General features: G+C 45.9%; 1 protein-coding gene across 1 annotated transcript; it reads right to left on the reverse strand.

The window, feature by feature from the left end:
* Positions 1-386: 386 nt before the first annotated feature.
* On the reverse strand, positions 387-1,132 carry LOC123164312 (auxin-responsive protein IAA20). Its single transcript, XM_044581737.1, has 3 exons — positions 980-1,132; positions 631-888; positions 387-537 (listed from the first exon to the last, which is right to left on the reverse strand). The coding sequence occupies exons 1-3, from the start codon at positions 1,099-1,101 to the stop codon at positions 465-467; spliced, it is 453 nt and encodes a 150-aa protein (XP_044437672.1). The 5' UTR covers positions 1,102-1,132; the 3' UTR covers positions 387-464.
* Positions 1,133-16,599: the final 15,467 nt, after the last annotated feature.

Raw genomic sequence — 16,599 nt, forward strand, 5'->3', positions numbered from 1 at the left:
AAGGTTCCCCTCGTGTCGCTTGTGGGAGCAACGCGAGGTTGGGAGAGCTTTTTTCACAGGGGTTTAGTGTTGTAAAACAGTTAATTCTAAAGACATGAGCGGGTTCAAAATTTCAACAATTTTTACAGATTTCGGTAATTTTGTATGGTGCCAAAATATTTGGAAACTCTAAATTTCAGATCAGGTTCACTAATTCCAGGTCAAATGCAAATCCAGTGAAAATTAATCAAATTCAAGTACATTTTGATAGATCAAATCCCGTAATAATTTTCAACATTTCACCGAATTTGTTCCGTTAACATAATTTGAAATCCTGGACAAGAGAAATAAACTCAGAAAGTCCCATATTTGTTGACGTGACGCCAACATTATACTAACATTGTTCTAAAAAACATTATACTAACATTATTCAGTAAGCTAATCAACTAGACACAGACGCCGGTGCAGATCCATGACTCCCACATTCAACCAGCAATAGCAAGTGTAGTCGGTGGTGACATGAGGATGTTGAGCCGTTTGGCGGACTTGCTAAACTCCCTGCAAGAGGTCGATTCAACACCGTTATCAGTCAAAGATTCGATGCAATGACAGGGGAATGCGCGAGGAAGAAATTAAGAATCCACAACTTACTCCCACGGCACGTCTCCGACGAGCATCCAGTCCCCATCCCCGTCCTCGTAGGTGACGGCGTATGGATCACCATGGTGAGAAGTGGAGGAGGGGAACATGAGGCGGAGCGTGTGGTGGAGCTGGTGGTAGGAGGCGTGGCGAGACAGGTCCACCTTCCTCCCGATGGGCACCCCTTCCATCTTCACCTTCACGTGGCCGCCGTTGCTGCGCGGGCGGTGCGCGCTCTTCACCGGCGGCCACCCCACCAGCCTCTTCCTCCTGCACGAATTACACTCGGCCAGGTCAGTTTCACGAAAGAGAAGGGCGCGCGCCTACGTGCATTGCATTGAACACCTCGATAAACACTCACTTGTTGCTCATCTCACAGTCGCGAGCGTCGCCGGTGCCGTATTCGCCGTTGCCGTGGTCACCGTCGTCGTCGTCGTCGCCGCGCAGGAAGAGTGACAGCGCAAGCCCCAGCTCCAGCTCCATGGCGCCGGTGGCTAGCTCCTGTACTACGTGATCAGAGATGAAAACTTGTGCTGGGAGTAGCTTACTAGCTAGTGCACTCTGGCAGGCGGCGACACCGTGCGATCGATGCGTGCGGTATATATAGGCGCGCGGGGCACCGCGGCCGATGGCTACGTTCGATGCATGGTGTGACAGGGGAGGTCGATCTGGAGAGAGTAAACTCGTCGTGGGCTCGTGGTCGTGGCGGCCGGGGGAGCGGGAGACATGGTGTAGGGGCTCAAGGGGGGCAGGCAGCGGGCGGGCTGCCGGCCTGCCGCCGCGCGGTCGGCACCGCTTGCTCTTGCGTGTGCCGAGGTAGAGGTAGTAGTATATCGACACGGACCCTTGCGCTGCCTGCGAAGGAACGGGAGAGTTTGTGGGGAAAAAAGTTTAAAATAAACCTTGAACTAGTAGGCGAAAGCTAAATTGAACCCTGAACTTGAGCACACCAAACTTTCTAATCCCGGTCTATTTTAAACCTTGACGGTATTTAGCTGGTATTTGCTGGGCTGGCTCGACATTTAGGACAAATTGGGCACAGTTGCTCGCTTACTCTACTCTGTAATTTTTTTCAATATAAGCAGCCGCAAAATTAAGTTTCGCTTCGCTTAAGGAGACTCGATCTCAGGAAAACGCACTAGCACAGACTGCACCGAGCCAATAGCCCTGATGGCTCGTAGTGATTATAAATAGCGCGCCGCATTAAAAAAACTGTTAGAAGCGTTCATATATTGAAAAACTGATAGAAGTGTTCCTGAAAATTTTCGAAACATTCCTAAAAAAAATGTGAACAAATTTTAAAAAACAGATAATAGTTTTTTAACGCAAATAATTCACGTAATTACAATTTTTAAATGTGACACGGTAACATTTTGCCAAATACCTGTATCACATTTTATTGATGACATAAAGATTTCATAAAATTGTACGACAATTTCTTAAAATTGTTTATTCTTTTTACGAAAAATCAGGTTAGAAAATTTGTTCCCATGTTTAAAAAAATATATGTTTCAAACGGTGTTTAGTTTTTCAAAATTGGTTGTTTTTAAATAAATGTTCGTATTAAAAAAAACATAATTTTCTAAAAAAAATCCCACTTAAGAAACGGATATTTCAAAGATTGTTCGGGCCTGCACGTTTTCAATATTTATTTGCCCTTCGAAAAATGGTTCAAATCTCGGGGCTGCTCTATGTGGTTTAAAGGTTGGGACCTCGCATCATAACATCAACGACAAATTAGGTCGCTAGTACTAATCCTTGTTTGTCTCTTTTTTTGTGTTTTTTACTTTGCGTGTTTCACGAAAAAGAAAAAAAATCGCCTCGCGTCTATTCGCCCAGACCAGTTGCGATCATACCTTTTCGGTATTTTTACTTCGCGTTTTACAAAAAAATAAATCCCTCAAAAAACGAAAAAGAAACAAAATCTTGTTTCGTGTCTGTTGGGCTGGCCCAGTAACAAACACACACAACAATGCCAGGATTCGATCTGCCACGTTGCCATTCCCTGTTTGGAAACGCTCTGAAGGTTCAAAATAGATCGGGATTGAAGAGTTCGGTGTGCCAATTTTCGGGATTACAAGTTCATGGTTCAATTTAGCTTTCATCTACAAATTTAAGGTTTATTTTAGACTTTTTCCGTTTTTGGGTGTGCGTGGTTCCGGAACTGAGCGTGGACTGGGGCCGGTTGCTTGTCGATCGTGTGTTTTGCTCAGTGACTTTGTGCACGCACGCGTCGGCCGGGGGCACCACACGTCCGGTCCCGGAGTCGCTACTGCCGGCCACTACGTTAGAGCATCTTTAGCAGACCCTTATATCGCGCCGAACTACAAAATAACCGTGAGTTTATGGTTTTGCATGGAAAACGCGGCTCGAACAGACACCTTAAACGGCTCTTGCCCTTAGAATTTTTTTCCCGACCCGCAAAAAACACAGGTTCTCTCCCGCCCCGTCGGTGCCCTGTATCATGGAAAAGCAGTTGGCGGGAGGGACATTTCAGCCCGCGCGCGTTCCCCTCCCTCATTCCACAGCCACCCGCCGCCGTCGCCGCCCGCCCGCCACCTTCGGTTCCGGCCATATCCGCCAACGGAAACACACCACCGGGCCGCTGCAGACCCGGGTCTACCGCGCTGCTTCGCAGGCGCCCCGGATCTGCCGCGCCCAGCCACCCCTGGGTCGCCGCGGCCTCGGATCAACCGCCGCCGAGTCGCCGCCCGCCCCGGATCCGCCGGTGAGTCGTTTTCTGCCCCTTCCAGTTAGATTTAGCGAACGATTTCCGTGCATGCGAGCTCCGTTGCGATTTGTAGATGGATTTGAGCCCTTGTGAGCAATTTTTGCTTGAGGATTCGTCCTCGTCCGACGACTCACACATAGAGACGCTGCTCCAGAAGAATCGGCAACAGATGGTGGTGGTGGTGGTGGTCCTTGCCGGGAAGGAGCTTGAGGATATGAACCGAAAGTGACGGCGAGGATCAACCGTCGACCGTCTTTGCATCCCTCGCAACCCCCATCTCGAGAACATGATGTTGATGCAAGACTAGTTCGCACGTCACCTAGATATCCGCCGCACCTCTTTCGGAGAAGGTATCTAATGCGTTGATACCTTTTCGTAAAAATAGTAGAAGCTTCGAGGAAAAACCACGTGTTTTGAGGGCTGGTGTGGGCTGCTGCAGAATAGACCCCGCAAGGCCGAACGGTAAATCTGCCGCAGATTTACCGTCCGGCCTTGCGGGGTCTATTCGGCCGCAGCCCGCAGCAGCCCTCAAAACACATTTTCTGCTGCCCTTATATTGACTTGATAAGGAGCGTGCTAAGATGCTCTTTCTACGTGCAGATACATTCATCAACTAATTCCAAACGAAGTGAGTAGTATTTAACAATCATCAACTAATTCCAAACGAAGTGAGTAGTATTTAACAAGGAATAGGTACCGTCAAATGCATGATCAAGCTAGACACATTCAGGATAGGTACCGTCAAATGCATGGTCAAGCTAGACACATTCAGGATAGGTACTAGCACCAATGGTGTCATGAGACGTGAGAGCCAGATCGAGGGGGCATGTGCATGCGTGTTAGTGCTTGTCTATCAGCCGTTATTTAACCCTTGATGGGCTCCTCGTTGTCCGCATGCACATCACCCGACGTACACCACATGGACATGCCGCAGCGCATGCCCCCAAGTCAAGGGAGACAAACCAGCCACTGCTCCCACTCCATGCTTCGCCCACTCCAGTTATAGTTGCATGTCACAGTGTGCCTGATCTACGCCTTCGATCTGCATGCAGCATGGACACCGTGCTTCCCAACGCCGCTCCCTGCCGGCGCTGTCCCAACACCCAAACGAAGTTCATATCTTTCACGTCCCTACAGTTTGTAAACACACCATCTATATATGCGTGTGCATCTTCTGATGGGGGCAGGACAACAACGCAGGGAGAGACGTTTGTCAAAGGGTGTGACTGAGATTTAACAAGTCTCAGTCAAGTGACATAATATGTAAAAGAGTAAAAGAAAAGATGAAAAAAAAATCACGAATTTTAACGTAAGATCTCACGGATATAGCATTGATTGAGACTTAACAAAGTTTCAGTCGATTGAGATTTAGCAAGACTGTTGTCAAAAGTAACTTGGGCGGCCAGTTTCCACTAGCTGAGAGAAAAAGGTGAATATGTCTGACATGAATGTTTTGTCAAAGTACCACAAATCATTTTCCGTGTGACACCATACGAACGATGAAAGCGCAAGTTCGATGCTATTACCCCCATGATTGAGTAGCTAGTAGCTTCATTAGTCGGGGTTACACTAGTAGAAAAAGAGGCTTCCATACGCCCCCATTAGTCCCCAAAACAATCGAACCGCGACAAAAGGGGCCTTTAGTCGCGGTTCGGGAGGAGACCCGCGACCAACTATCTGGGCCCAGCGCGCTCGGTCGACAGCTGGCGGACGGGAGAGGCTTTAGTCCCGGTTGGCCTGGCCAACCGGGACTAAAGGTCCCCGAAGGCCTTCAGTCGCGGTTGGCCAGGCCAACCGGGGCTAAAGGCCCATCCAGCTGGCGGACGGGAGGGGCTTTAGTCCCGGTTGGCCTGGCCAACCGGGACTAAAGGTCCCCGAAGGCCTTTAGTCGTGGTTGGCCAGGCCAACCGGGACTAAAGGCCCATCCCTATATATAGGACTCAGCTCACTTCACTTCACTCAGCTCACTTCACAATTTTCAGAAGGGGGTGGTGGGTTTGCTTTTGGTTCCTCCTATGCACACAAGGTGTTCGATGAAATGCCCGAGAGCCTGAAACAAACATGATATGAAGTGTCCGAGCCACACTTGAGCTTTCTCATTTATTTTTCCTCCGCGATCGCGGTTAGCAACTTGAACCTTTCATGTGTCATTGATAAAATATGCATGTGTGTAGTTCATTGTTTAATTTGTATTATTTCTAGCTAGTTAGTTTAACAAATGCATGATGGTTAATTATATACTTTATATAATAATAATGCAGATGAATCGGCAATGGATGTACGGTCCCCGACTCTCCGGCGAGTTCACTACGGGTTTGAAAGATTTCCTCGTAGTGGCAAATGCGAACAAGCAGCGAGGTTTTATTATCTGTCCATGTGCTGTCTGTAAGAATCAGAAGGGTTACTCCTCCTCAAGAGAGGTTCACATGCACCTGCTTCGGCGCGGTTTCATGCGAAGCTATAATTGTTGGACCAAGCATGGAGAAAGAGGGGTTAGAATGGAAGAAGATGAAGAAGGGGATGATATCGATGACAACTATCATGATCATTTCGGTGATACTTTCATGGAGGATGATGCTGAAGGTGGGGAAGGGTTAGGTGAAGGTGAAGAAGAGGCACATGATGAGCCCGCTGATGATCTTGGTCGGACCATTGCTGATGCACGGAGACGCTGCGAAACTGACAAGGATAGGGAGAATTTGGATCGCATGTTAGAGGATCACAAAAAGTCGTTGTATCCAGGATGCGATAATAGTCTGAAAAAGCTAGGCTGCACACTGGATTTGCTAAAATGGAAGGCACAGGAAGGTGTAGGTGACTCATCATTTGAAAATTTGCTGAAAATGTTGAAGAATATGTTTCCGAAGAATAACGAGTTGCCCGCCAGTACGTACGAAGCAAAGAAGGTTGTCTGCCCTCTAGGTTTAGAGGTTCTGAAGATACATGCATGCATTAACGACTGTATCCTCTACCGCGGTGAATACGAGAATTTGAATGAATGCCCTGTATGCACTGCATTGCGTTATAAGATCAGAGGCGATGACCCTGGTGACGATGTTGAGGGCGAGAAACCCAGGAAGAGGGTTCCCGCCAAGGTGATGTGGTATGCTCCTATAATACCACGGTTGAAACGTCTGTTCATGAACAAAAAGCATGCCAAGTCGTTGCGATGGCACAAAGAGGACCGTAAGTCCGACGGGGAGTTGAGACACCCCGCTGATGGAACGCAATGGAGAAAGATCGACAGAGTGTTCAAAGATTTTGCAGCTGACGCAAGGAACATAAGATTTGGTCTAAGTACTGATGGCATGAATCCTTTTGGCGAGCAGAGCTCCAGCCATAGCACCTGGCCCGTGACTCTATGCATCTACAACCTTCCTCCTTGGTTGTGCATGAAGCGGAAGTTCATTATGATGCCAGTGCTCATCCAAGGTCCAAAGCAACCCGGGAACGACATCGATGTGTACCTAAGGCCATTAGTTGATGAACTTTTACAGTTGTGGGCCAGACCTGGTGTACGTGTCTGGGATGAGCACAAAGGAGAGGAATTTGACCTACGAGCGTTGCTTTTTGTAACCATCAACGATTGGCCTGCTCTCAGTAACCTTTCGGGACAGACAAATAAGGGATACAATGCATGCACGCACTGCTTACATGAGACTGAAAGTGTACGTTTGGTTAATTGTAAGAAGAACGTGTACCTGGGTCATCGTCGATTTCTTCCCCGAAATCATAACGTAAGAAAGAAAGGCAAGCATTTCAACGGCAAGGCAGATCACCGGCCGAAGCCTGCGGAACGTACTGGTGCTGAGATATTTGATATGGTCAAGGATTTGAAAGTCATCTTTGGAAAGGGTCCTGGCGGACAATCAGTTCCGCGGGGAGTTGACGGGCACGCACCCATGTGGAAGAAGAAATCTATATTTTGGGAGCTAGAATATTGGAAAGTCCTAGATGTCCGCTCTGCAATCGACGTGATGCATGTTACGAAGAATATTTGCGTGAACCTGCTAAGCTTCTTGGGCGTGTATGGGAAGACAAATGATACAAAGGAAGCACGGCAGGACCAGCAACTTTTGAAAGACCCAGATGACCGGCATCCGGAATGGTTTCAAGGTCGTGCCAGCTACGCTCTTACCAAAGAAGAGAAGGTCATTTTTTTTGAATGCCTGAGCAGTATGAAGGTTCCGTCTGGCTTCTCGTCGAATATAAAGGGAATAATAAACATGGCGGAGAAAAAGTTCCAAAACCTGAAGTCTCACGACTGCCACGTGATTATGACGCAATTGCTTCCGATTGCTTTGAGGGGGCTCCTACCGGAAAATGTTCGAGTAGCCATTGTGAAGCTATGTGCATTCCTCAATGCAATCTCTCAGAAGGTAATCAATCCAGAAGATCTACCACGGTTACAGAACGATGTGGTCCAATGCCTTGTCAGTTTCGAGTTGGTGTTCCCACCATCCTTCTTCGATATTATGACGCACCTCCTGCTCCACCTAGTCGAAGAGATTTCCATTCTCGGTCCTGTATTTCTACACAATATGTTCCCCTTTGAGAGGTTCATGGGAGTATTAAAGAAATATGTTCGTAACCGTGCTAGGCCAGAAGGAAGCATCGTCAAGGGCTATGGAAATGAGGAGGTAATTGAGTTCTGTATTGACTATGTTCCTGACCTTAAGCCGATTGGTATTCCTCAATCGCGGCACGAGGGGAGACTAAGTGGAAAAGGCAAGATCGGAAGGAAATCCACGATATGTATGGACGGTCATTCTATGACTGAAGCACACCACACAGTTCTGCAAAATTCCAGCTTTGTGGCTCCGTACTTCGAGCAACACAAGAATATTTTACGCTCGGACAACCCGGGGAAGCCTGAATCCTGGATTAGAAAGGCCCACATGGAGACTTTCGGCAGTTGGTTGCGAAAACATTTAATGAATGACAATGATGTTGGAGATCAGCTGTACATGTTGGCCAAGAAACCATCTTCGACTATAACGATTTTCCAAGGGTACGAGATAAATGGGAATACATTTTACACCATCGCCCAAGATAAAAAGAGCACCAACCAAAACAGTGGTGTCCGCTTTGATGCAGCAACCGAGAATGGGCGAAAGGTCACATATTATGGTTACATAGAGGAGATATGGGAACTTGACTATGGACCCTCCTTTAAGGTCCCTTTGTTCCGGTGCAAATGGTTCAAGCTAACAGGAGGTGGGGTAAAGGTGGACGAGCAATACGGAATGACAATGGTGGATTTCAACAATCTTGGTTACCTTGACGAACCATTCGTCCTTGCCAAAGATGTCGCTCAGGTTTTTTATTTGAAGGACATGAGTAGCAAACCGAGGAAACGGAAAGATAACAAAAGGATCAGTACATCATGCGATGATCCAAAGCGCCACATTGTTCTTTCAGGGAAAAGAAACATCGTGGGAGTGGAGGACAAGACAGACATGTCAGAAGATTATAATATGTTTGGTGAAATTCCGCCCTTCAAAGTGAACACTGACCCAAGCATTAAGTTAAATGATGAGGATGCTCCATGGATACGGCACAATCGTAAGCAAGCAGGGACACAAGGGAAGAGTTGATGTGTAATAATTTATTGTACCAAACTTTGTATTTGGTCGATGAACTGAATGATGTATCAAACCTTTTGTCAAATCTTCAAGGGATTTTAAAATGAATTAGTTTTATTTTTCTGATTTTTTTGATATATAATTGTATTTTTAAGATTTAAAAATGAATTAGTTTTATTTTTCTGATTTTAAAAGGAAAAAGGAAGAAGAAGAAAGAAGGAAAAAGGAAGAAAAAAACAGAAGAAAAAGGAAAACAGAAGAAAAAGGAAAAACAGAAGAAAAAACAAACAGAAAAAAAAGAAAAAACAAACAGAAGAAAAGAAGAAGAAAAAACAGAAGAAAAAAGGAAAAAGGAAAAAAGGAAGAAAAAAAAAGAAGAAAAACAAGAAAAAGGAAGAAACAAACAGAAGAAAAAAGGAAGAAAAAACAGAAGAAAAACAAGAATTTAAAATGAATTAGTTTTATTTTCTGATTTTTTTGATATATAAACTTTAATAAAATATATAAGTACAAACAAAATAAAAAATATGCCTCCTACTGGGCCAGCACGGCCTGAATACGACTAGAAACCCATCAATGGGCCAGGATTCAGGCCCGCAGAAGGCCCAGTAGGCCCACAAGCACATAGTGACAGAATAGGCCCGTAAGCCTGCATTTGAGAGGAGCTCGAAGTGGTGAGCGCAGCCGCGCTTATAAACCACTGTCGAAGCCTCTCGGCTAGCGAGGTGGGACTAAACATCCCACCGCACCGCGCCAGTTCCAGCACAACGCCTTTAGTCCCGGTTGGAGAGGCGGACCGCGACTAAAGGGTACCCTTTAGTCGCGGTTATTGTCCCCAACCGCGACTAAAGGGTCTTTCTGCGCGGGAACGAAAGCGGCGCCAAAACCCTTTAGTCCCGGTTGGGGAGGCGGACCGCGACTAAAGGTGACCTTTAGTCGCGGTTGGTGTGGCCAACCGCGACTAAAGGGTACCTTTAGTCGCGGTCCGCCTCCCCAACCGCGACTAAAGGTGCGTCTATAAATACTGCACTTAGCAGTTTCGCCACTTCCCATTCTGCTCTCTCTCGACGCCGAAGCCCTGCCCCGACGCCGATCGACGCCGACGCCGACGCCGAAGCCCTGCCCCGATGCTGACGCCGAAGCCCTGCGCGCCGCCGCCCCCGTCCCCAGTGAGCGCCGCCGCCGCCCGTGCCCTGCCCTTGCCCGCCGCCCGCCGCCCGACGCCCGCCGCCCGCCGCCCGACGCCCTGCCGCCCGCCGCCCGACGCCCCGCCGCCCGCCGCCCGCTGCCCGCTGGCCCTGCCTGCCGTCCTCCGCGCGCCGGCAGAAGAAGAAGAAGGAAGAAGAAAAAGGAAGAAGAAGAAGAAAGAAAAAGGAAGAAGGAAGAAGAAAAAAAAGGAAAACAGAAGAAAAAACAAAAGAAGAAAGAAAAAAAGAAAGAAGAAAAAGGAAAACAAAAAAACAAACAGAAGAAAAAAACAAAAATAAAGGAAAACACAAGAAAAAAGAAAGAAAAAAGAAAACAAAAGAAAACACAAGAAAAACAAACAGAAGAAAAAACAGAAGAAAAAAACAGAAGAAAAAAGGAAAAAGGAAAAAAGGAAGAAAAAACAGAAGAAAAACAAAGGAAGAAGAAAAAAAGAAAGAAGAAAAAAAAGGAAGAAGAAAAAAAGAAAGAAGAAAAAAAGGAAGAAGAAAAAAGAAAGAAGAAAAACAAAGGAGGAAGAAAAAAAAGGAAGAAGAAAAACAAAGGAAGAAGAAAAAAAAGGAAGAAGAAAAACAAAGGAAGAAGAAAAACAAAGGAAGAAGAAAAAAAGAAAGAAGAAAAAAAAGGAAGAAAGAAAAAAAGAAAGAAGAAAAACAAAGGAGGAAGAAAAAAAAGGAAGAAGAAAAACAAAGGAAGAAGAAAAAAAGAAAGAAGAAAAACAAAGGAAGAAGAAAAAAGAAAGAAGAAAGAAAGAAGAAAAAGGAAGAAGAAAAAAGAAAGAAGAAAGAAAGAAGAAAGAAAAAGGAAGAAGAAAAAAAGAAGAAAGAAAAAGGAAGAAGAAAAAAATGAAAACCAAATGAAAACCAAATGAAAACCAAAAGAAAGAAGAAAGAAAAAGGAAGAAGAAGAAAGAAAGAAGAAAGGAAGAAGAAGAAAGAAAGAAAAAGAAAAAGGAAGAAGAAGAAAGAAAGAAGAAAGAGGAAGAAGAAAGGAAGAAGAAGAAAAAAGAATTTTTACTTAAAGAATCTTATTTTTTAATTCCTCCTCCTGTATGTCCCCTTAATCTTATTTTTTAATTCCTTTATACTTAAAGAATTTTTACTACATGCAGGAGTGAAATATGGCGGACGATAGAGCCGAGCCGCTTAGGGATCCGGAGGCTGAACGTTATCTAATGGGCATCATCAACAACGAGATTCCTTATGTGCCGGGCTCAGAATATGAGCAAGAAGAGGATGTAGTCTCTTCTTTTCTGAACCTTGAAGGTGGAACAGAGATTGTCGATGATCAAGAAGGTGAAGGAACGGACATTGTCGACGGAGGTCAACCGTCAACAAACGACGATCTCGAATTGCAAGTAGCAACCACCTCCGGCGAGGTATATATATACATTGAGCCTCTCGTGATACAAACTTACTGAAATGTGAATACATATGTATTAACGCGGGCGACTCTCTTTCTTTTTTTAGCCCTCCGGATCGAGTACGACAAAGCGTGGCAAATCCAAGGCGATGAAAACAGGAGAAACATATGCCATTGAGTTTGTCAGTGAAACCGGCAAGCCCCTACAGCACACCTCAAAGTTTATCAACCAATGCGGAGTCGTTGTTAGAGACAACGTCCCGATCACCGTCCAGGAATGGAAGGAGCCAAAGAAGGCACGTATTGGTTTCAGTTTTGTCGACAAGAGAACGAAAAAGGATTGCTGGAGAAAGCTTATGGAACATTTCATTCTACCTCCGGAATACAACAAAGTCGATGAATTCGGTAACGAGGTTCCGGGTGGACGTCAGAGGAGGAGGCTAGTTAAAGAGTTCGCTCTTCAGAAGATGGGCGAAGCATTCCGGAACTTCAAGAAAAATTTAACCCGTGACTATGTCAACAAGGGCAAGACTCCGGATTTCAATGGACAACATGAGAAACTGAAAGATGATTGGCCAGAATTTGTGAGGCAAAAGCAATCGGAGCATTTCAAGGAAATATCAAAAAAAAATAAGGATAATGCGAGTAAGAAAAAGTTCCATCATATTATGGGGCCAGGAGGATACCGCCTTTCGGAGCCTAGGTGGCAGAAGATGGAGGAGGACCTGAGGGTGCGAGGAATCCCTCTAGGTACAGAGGGATGGGACCCAAGGGCCAAAAGCTGGTGGTACGGGCATGGGGGATCGCTAGACCCGGAGACAGGGGTGTGTGTTCACCGGCAGAGACAGTTTGCTCCCACCCAAGCCCTTATTGACGCAATGACCCAAGCTCAAGAGGGCTTGATCAAGTTCAACAGAGAGAAAGACGCACTGACAATAGCCCTCGGGAATGATGAACACGGAGGACGTGTACGAGGCAAAGGCAAAGTTCCGTGGAAAGTAGGGTTTTCCCAGGACAATGACCCGTACTGTTACAGAAGCCGTAAGAGAAAGACGGACCGGGATGCAGATCTTATGACGAAGTTTGCATCGGAACTCCATGAGTTGAAGCAGACCGTGCATGAACTAGTAAAAGAAAAATCGGCTGCAGGGCCGCATGAAGATCATGAAGCGGATCGCGGAAGCCAGCAGCGGAGAAGCAGCGTGGCTTCCACGGATGCCCCGCCTGGTGCTAGTGCACCGATGATCGAGATTCGTGCACCGGAGCCTCACTACCCCGTGGATGATGTAAAGGAGATGAAAGAATGTGATCTGCATTATCCCGTGGGGAACGTTTCCACGAAGGTAGCTAGCGGCAGTGCTTTACCCTGTACACCTGGAGCACTCCACCACAACAACCCCATTGCATATGGCTATGCTCGTGTCACGGTGGAAGACATAGTCCAAGGGTTTGAGGACCTGGAGATTGACAAACCTACACCCGAAGGGGAGAGCAGACTTGGAGATGTCAAGCGCCAGTTCATTCTATGGAAAAAGAAGTACATAGTGTTTCCAGGCGAGGCGCCAAGGCTAGCAAGTCCACCCCCCTCCGATGGTGGTGGTGGTGGTGGTGGCGGTGGTGGCGGTGGTGGTGGTCGTGGTGGTTCACCTACACCTCCTTCACGCCATTCGACGCCGTCCCCCGATCCACAACCTCCGGCGGGTACGACGCCCCCCAATCCTCCTCCGGCGGGTACGACGCCCCCCAATCCACCTCCGGCGAAGAAGCAGAAGCAGGCGGACAGCAAGGAAACCCGCTCCTGGACTATTAACCCGGACCCTTATGTACCTAAGACCACAAGGGTACCGGAGCCATCACTGAAGCCTCTCCTCCCAAGGCCTGGGGAACTTAGTGAAGCTGAAACCAAATTGGCCGCGTCTGCTGATTATGAGAAATGGAAGGCGGATATGAAGGCGATAAAAGAGCCTGAGCCCAAGCAAGTATTCACTGAGAAGCAAAAGAAGTGGGCTAAGGATTTTTTGACGACACCGTCCCAAGCCGAGCTGAATATGCCTGACGACTATGGACATGAACTTCGTAGGCAAGCAAAAATATTGAAGGAGGAGAAAGAAAAAAGTAAAAAAAGCGGGAAACAAGTTGACCAGCTCGGGATGCAGAAGAAACAATCGATCCCCCCGCTCATAGTGAAAGCCGGTCCGGAAGAGGACCCCGAGATCATAGCAGCTGCGGCAGCACTTGGATTGACTGTAGCGAGTGCCATGAAACAAGCGTCCGAGATGGGTTTGACTCTTCGTGCCTTCTTAGGCCTTGAGGATGCGCCAGTATGTGAGATAGCATTACAATATGTGCGGAATGGGCCTCTCGTCGAGCCTGCGCGGGAGAAGAGTCTACCGCCACAAATGCGAAATCTGCTACGTTGGTACAAGCAATTCATAACATGGGCCGACAAAGAATATATTTATGCGGATGTTACAGAGGAGCATCACACCAAACGGTACTCTGTACAAGTTCATATGAGTGAATTGTTCCAGCTGTTCAATCTGCGCGACCTCGACAAATCTATGCTGAGTTGCTACGTTCTGTAAGTGATTTATTTCTACCTCATCTCGTTCTTCATTGCCTGCACTATATATATATATATATATATATATATATATATATATATATATATATATATATATATATATATTGTCCTAACTATATTGTTGCGTACGCTATTATGCAGATTAAAGATTTGGGAATGCAAAATAAGAAACATCCATGATGTTGGGTTCATTGACCCACATATCGTTAATGGACATGTGTTACAATATCACCCCGAAGACGTGGAGAAAGACTTGTACAAGTTTCTTAGAAAGCATCAACTCAAAAGTCATATTCTATTTCCTTACCATTTTGGGTGAGTGTTTCTCTCTTGTGCCCATTCTCTTTTGTTTACTCCATGCATGGTATGTCTAATCGATGTGTTATGCATGACTGTGCATGTAACGTGTCCGCAGGTTCCACTGGATTCTGCTAAATATTGAACTTCACACCTCCAGAGTTCTAATCATGGACTCTATGGATTCGGATCCAAAGCGTTGGGCCGACATGAGAAAAATGCTGCAAAAGTAATTATTTTCAATCATTTGAGCTCTATATCGATCGGTCTCTTTCGTTCATTTCCTAATATCAAGTAACTAATAACTCCCTTGTTCATTTAATTTTCTTTGCCCTGTAGGGTTTGGAGACGGTTCTCAGAAGAAATTGTCGGTGAATTCAAACATGAGCTAGATTTCAGAAGGTTAGTTAATGTGGATAAGCAGCCACCGGGGACCAATCTATGTGGATACTATGTTTGTGAGAACATCCGGAGACTAACCTCTGAGCGGAAGGCATCGGATAGCGTGCGGAACGCGACGGATAACTTGCGGAGGAGGCTTAGTCCAGAAGCTCGCTTCCGACCAATTCAAGATGAATTAGCAGGATTTTTCTTGAGGGAAGTCATCAATCCTAAAGGACAACACTATACCGAGGACGCAGACATTTATATGCATACCCGAGATTGAAACTTGTTCGAAGTTGTATATGGTCCTCCATCCTAATTGTGTATGGAAACTTGTTCGAAGTTGTATATGGTCACCCGAGATTGAATATATATTATATATTCCTCTTGAATTCTTCTTGTTTGAAATTTCATATGCATGTATATATATAGTATCGTAGAATATGGGTACTGAAACTTCATCAAAATTAGAACAAAACACAAAATAAAATATAAAAGAAATAAAACACTACAAATTAAAAAGAAACCAGGTTTAGGGGGGTTAAAACCCTAAACCTGCGGACGAGGCCTTTAGTCCCGGTTAGCCACAAGAACCGGGACTAAAGGTCCTCCGCCCCGACGGACCACTGGCGCCCACGTGGACGGGCCTTTAGTCCCGGTCAGCCACGCGAACCGTGACTAAAGACTTTAGTCGCGGTCCGTAAGTGGCGCGACTAGGGGGGGTCTTTAGTCGCGCATATTTAGTCCCGGTTGCACAGCCGGGACTAAAGGCTGTTGCGAACCGGGACTAAAGGGCTTTTTTCTACCCGTGTTAGGCACCTCACCTCAGATTCCGTGGCTTAATTGACCAGTGCGTGCATGTGATAAGGGACACATGACATGATGCACAGCGGCCATATCTAATACGTACAATAATGCTAGACTTTTAGAAACACGCGCACCGATCAGGCTCAGGTTTTTAACTCTCAGCTAGATTGACTTCTTTGTGCTAGCTGCATCATCCATCGCTGGTCCATTGCACCTTGCGTGCAAAAGATGGAGGCTGGTTCGTAGCATCAAGCCCAGACCATTGTTCATCGTAAAAACTGAAATACAGACCACCGACTCGCCAAATACAAAAAAGAGCGGGGACCACCCGGAATCGACGGGCAAAGGTAGGAACCAAGTTCAGCGAACTCCAGTCTTGAAGAAAAACAGCAGTCTATGTCTGCCCGGACAAGAAGGCATTGAAGTTTACGTTGTAAGAGCATCTCCAATAGCCGCGCCAAAAGAGAAAGAGAGAGAGAGAATCAAAAACAAAATAGTCAGACACATCCCCGCAATTTCCTAAATTAATATTATATTGAATATAGTGATAGCAAAAATAAATGCTTGTATCTTTAATGCTATGGTAATGAAATATATAAATTTACCCGTCTATTCTCACTAGAATACCAGTTGTAATTATATGTTGTCATCTAGATATATTGGAATTCCAGCCGGCTTGCGCTAATTCAAGCGCGTCGTTGAATTACCTCGCAAATCTTTGCAATTTCACTAAATGCCATAGAGTTTTAATTTCTGGCACTATGATGTATGGATATGGTCTAAAATATATACATCGCGTGCATGTTTGTCTATGTCGTACAAGATGTATCGGCCGATGAATGCACATGGAAGATAAATCTACAAGTGTTAGCAATTAGAAACCATAAACCATGACAATAATGGACAAGAGACCTTACTTACCAAGTTGCATGGTGAGATGTTGTTGTCTACTGTAGGCCAACTATCAAACAGTGTTGCCAACATCTGAATATTTGGCTTCACTTCGAAATTTAGATCTTGTGTTG

The sequence above is a fragment of the Triticum aestivum genome, chromosome 7D (assembly GCF_018294505.1).
Source record: "Triticum aestivum cultivar Chinese Spring chromosome 7D, IWGSC CS RefSeq v2.1, whole genome shotgun sequence".
Lineage (NCBI taxonomy): Eukaryota > Viridiplantae > Streptophyta > Magnoliopsida > Poales > Poaceae > Triticum > Triticum aestivum.

Coding starts and splice junctions, on each gene's coding strand:
- LOC123164312 (XM_044581737.1), bottom strand. CDS start 1,101: ATGGAGCTGGAGCTGGGGCTTGCGCTGTCACTCTTCCTGCGCGGCGAC. Junction 889..979: donor GACTGTGAGATGAGCAACAA/GTGAGTGTTTAT, acceptor TAATTCGTGCAG/GAGGAAGAGGCTGGTGGGGT. Junction 538..630: donor GTCGGAGACGTGCCGTGGGA/GTAAGTTGTGGA, acceptor GACCTCTTGCAG/GGAGTTTAGCAAGTCCGCCA.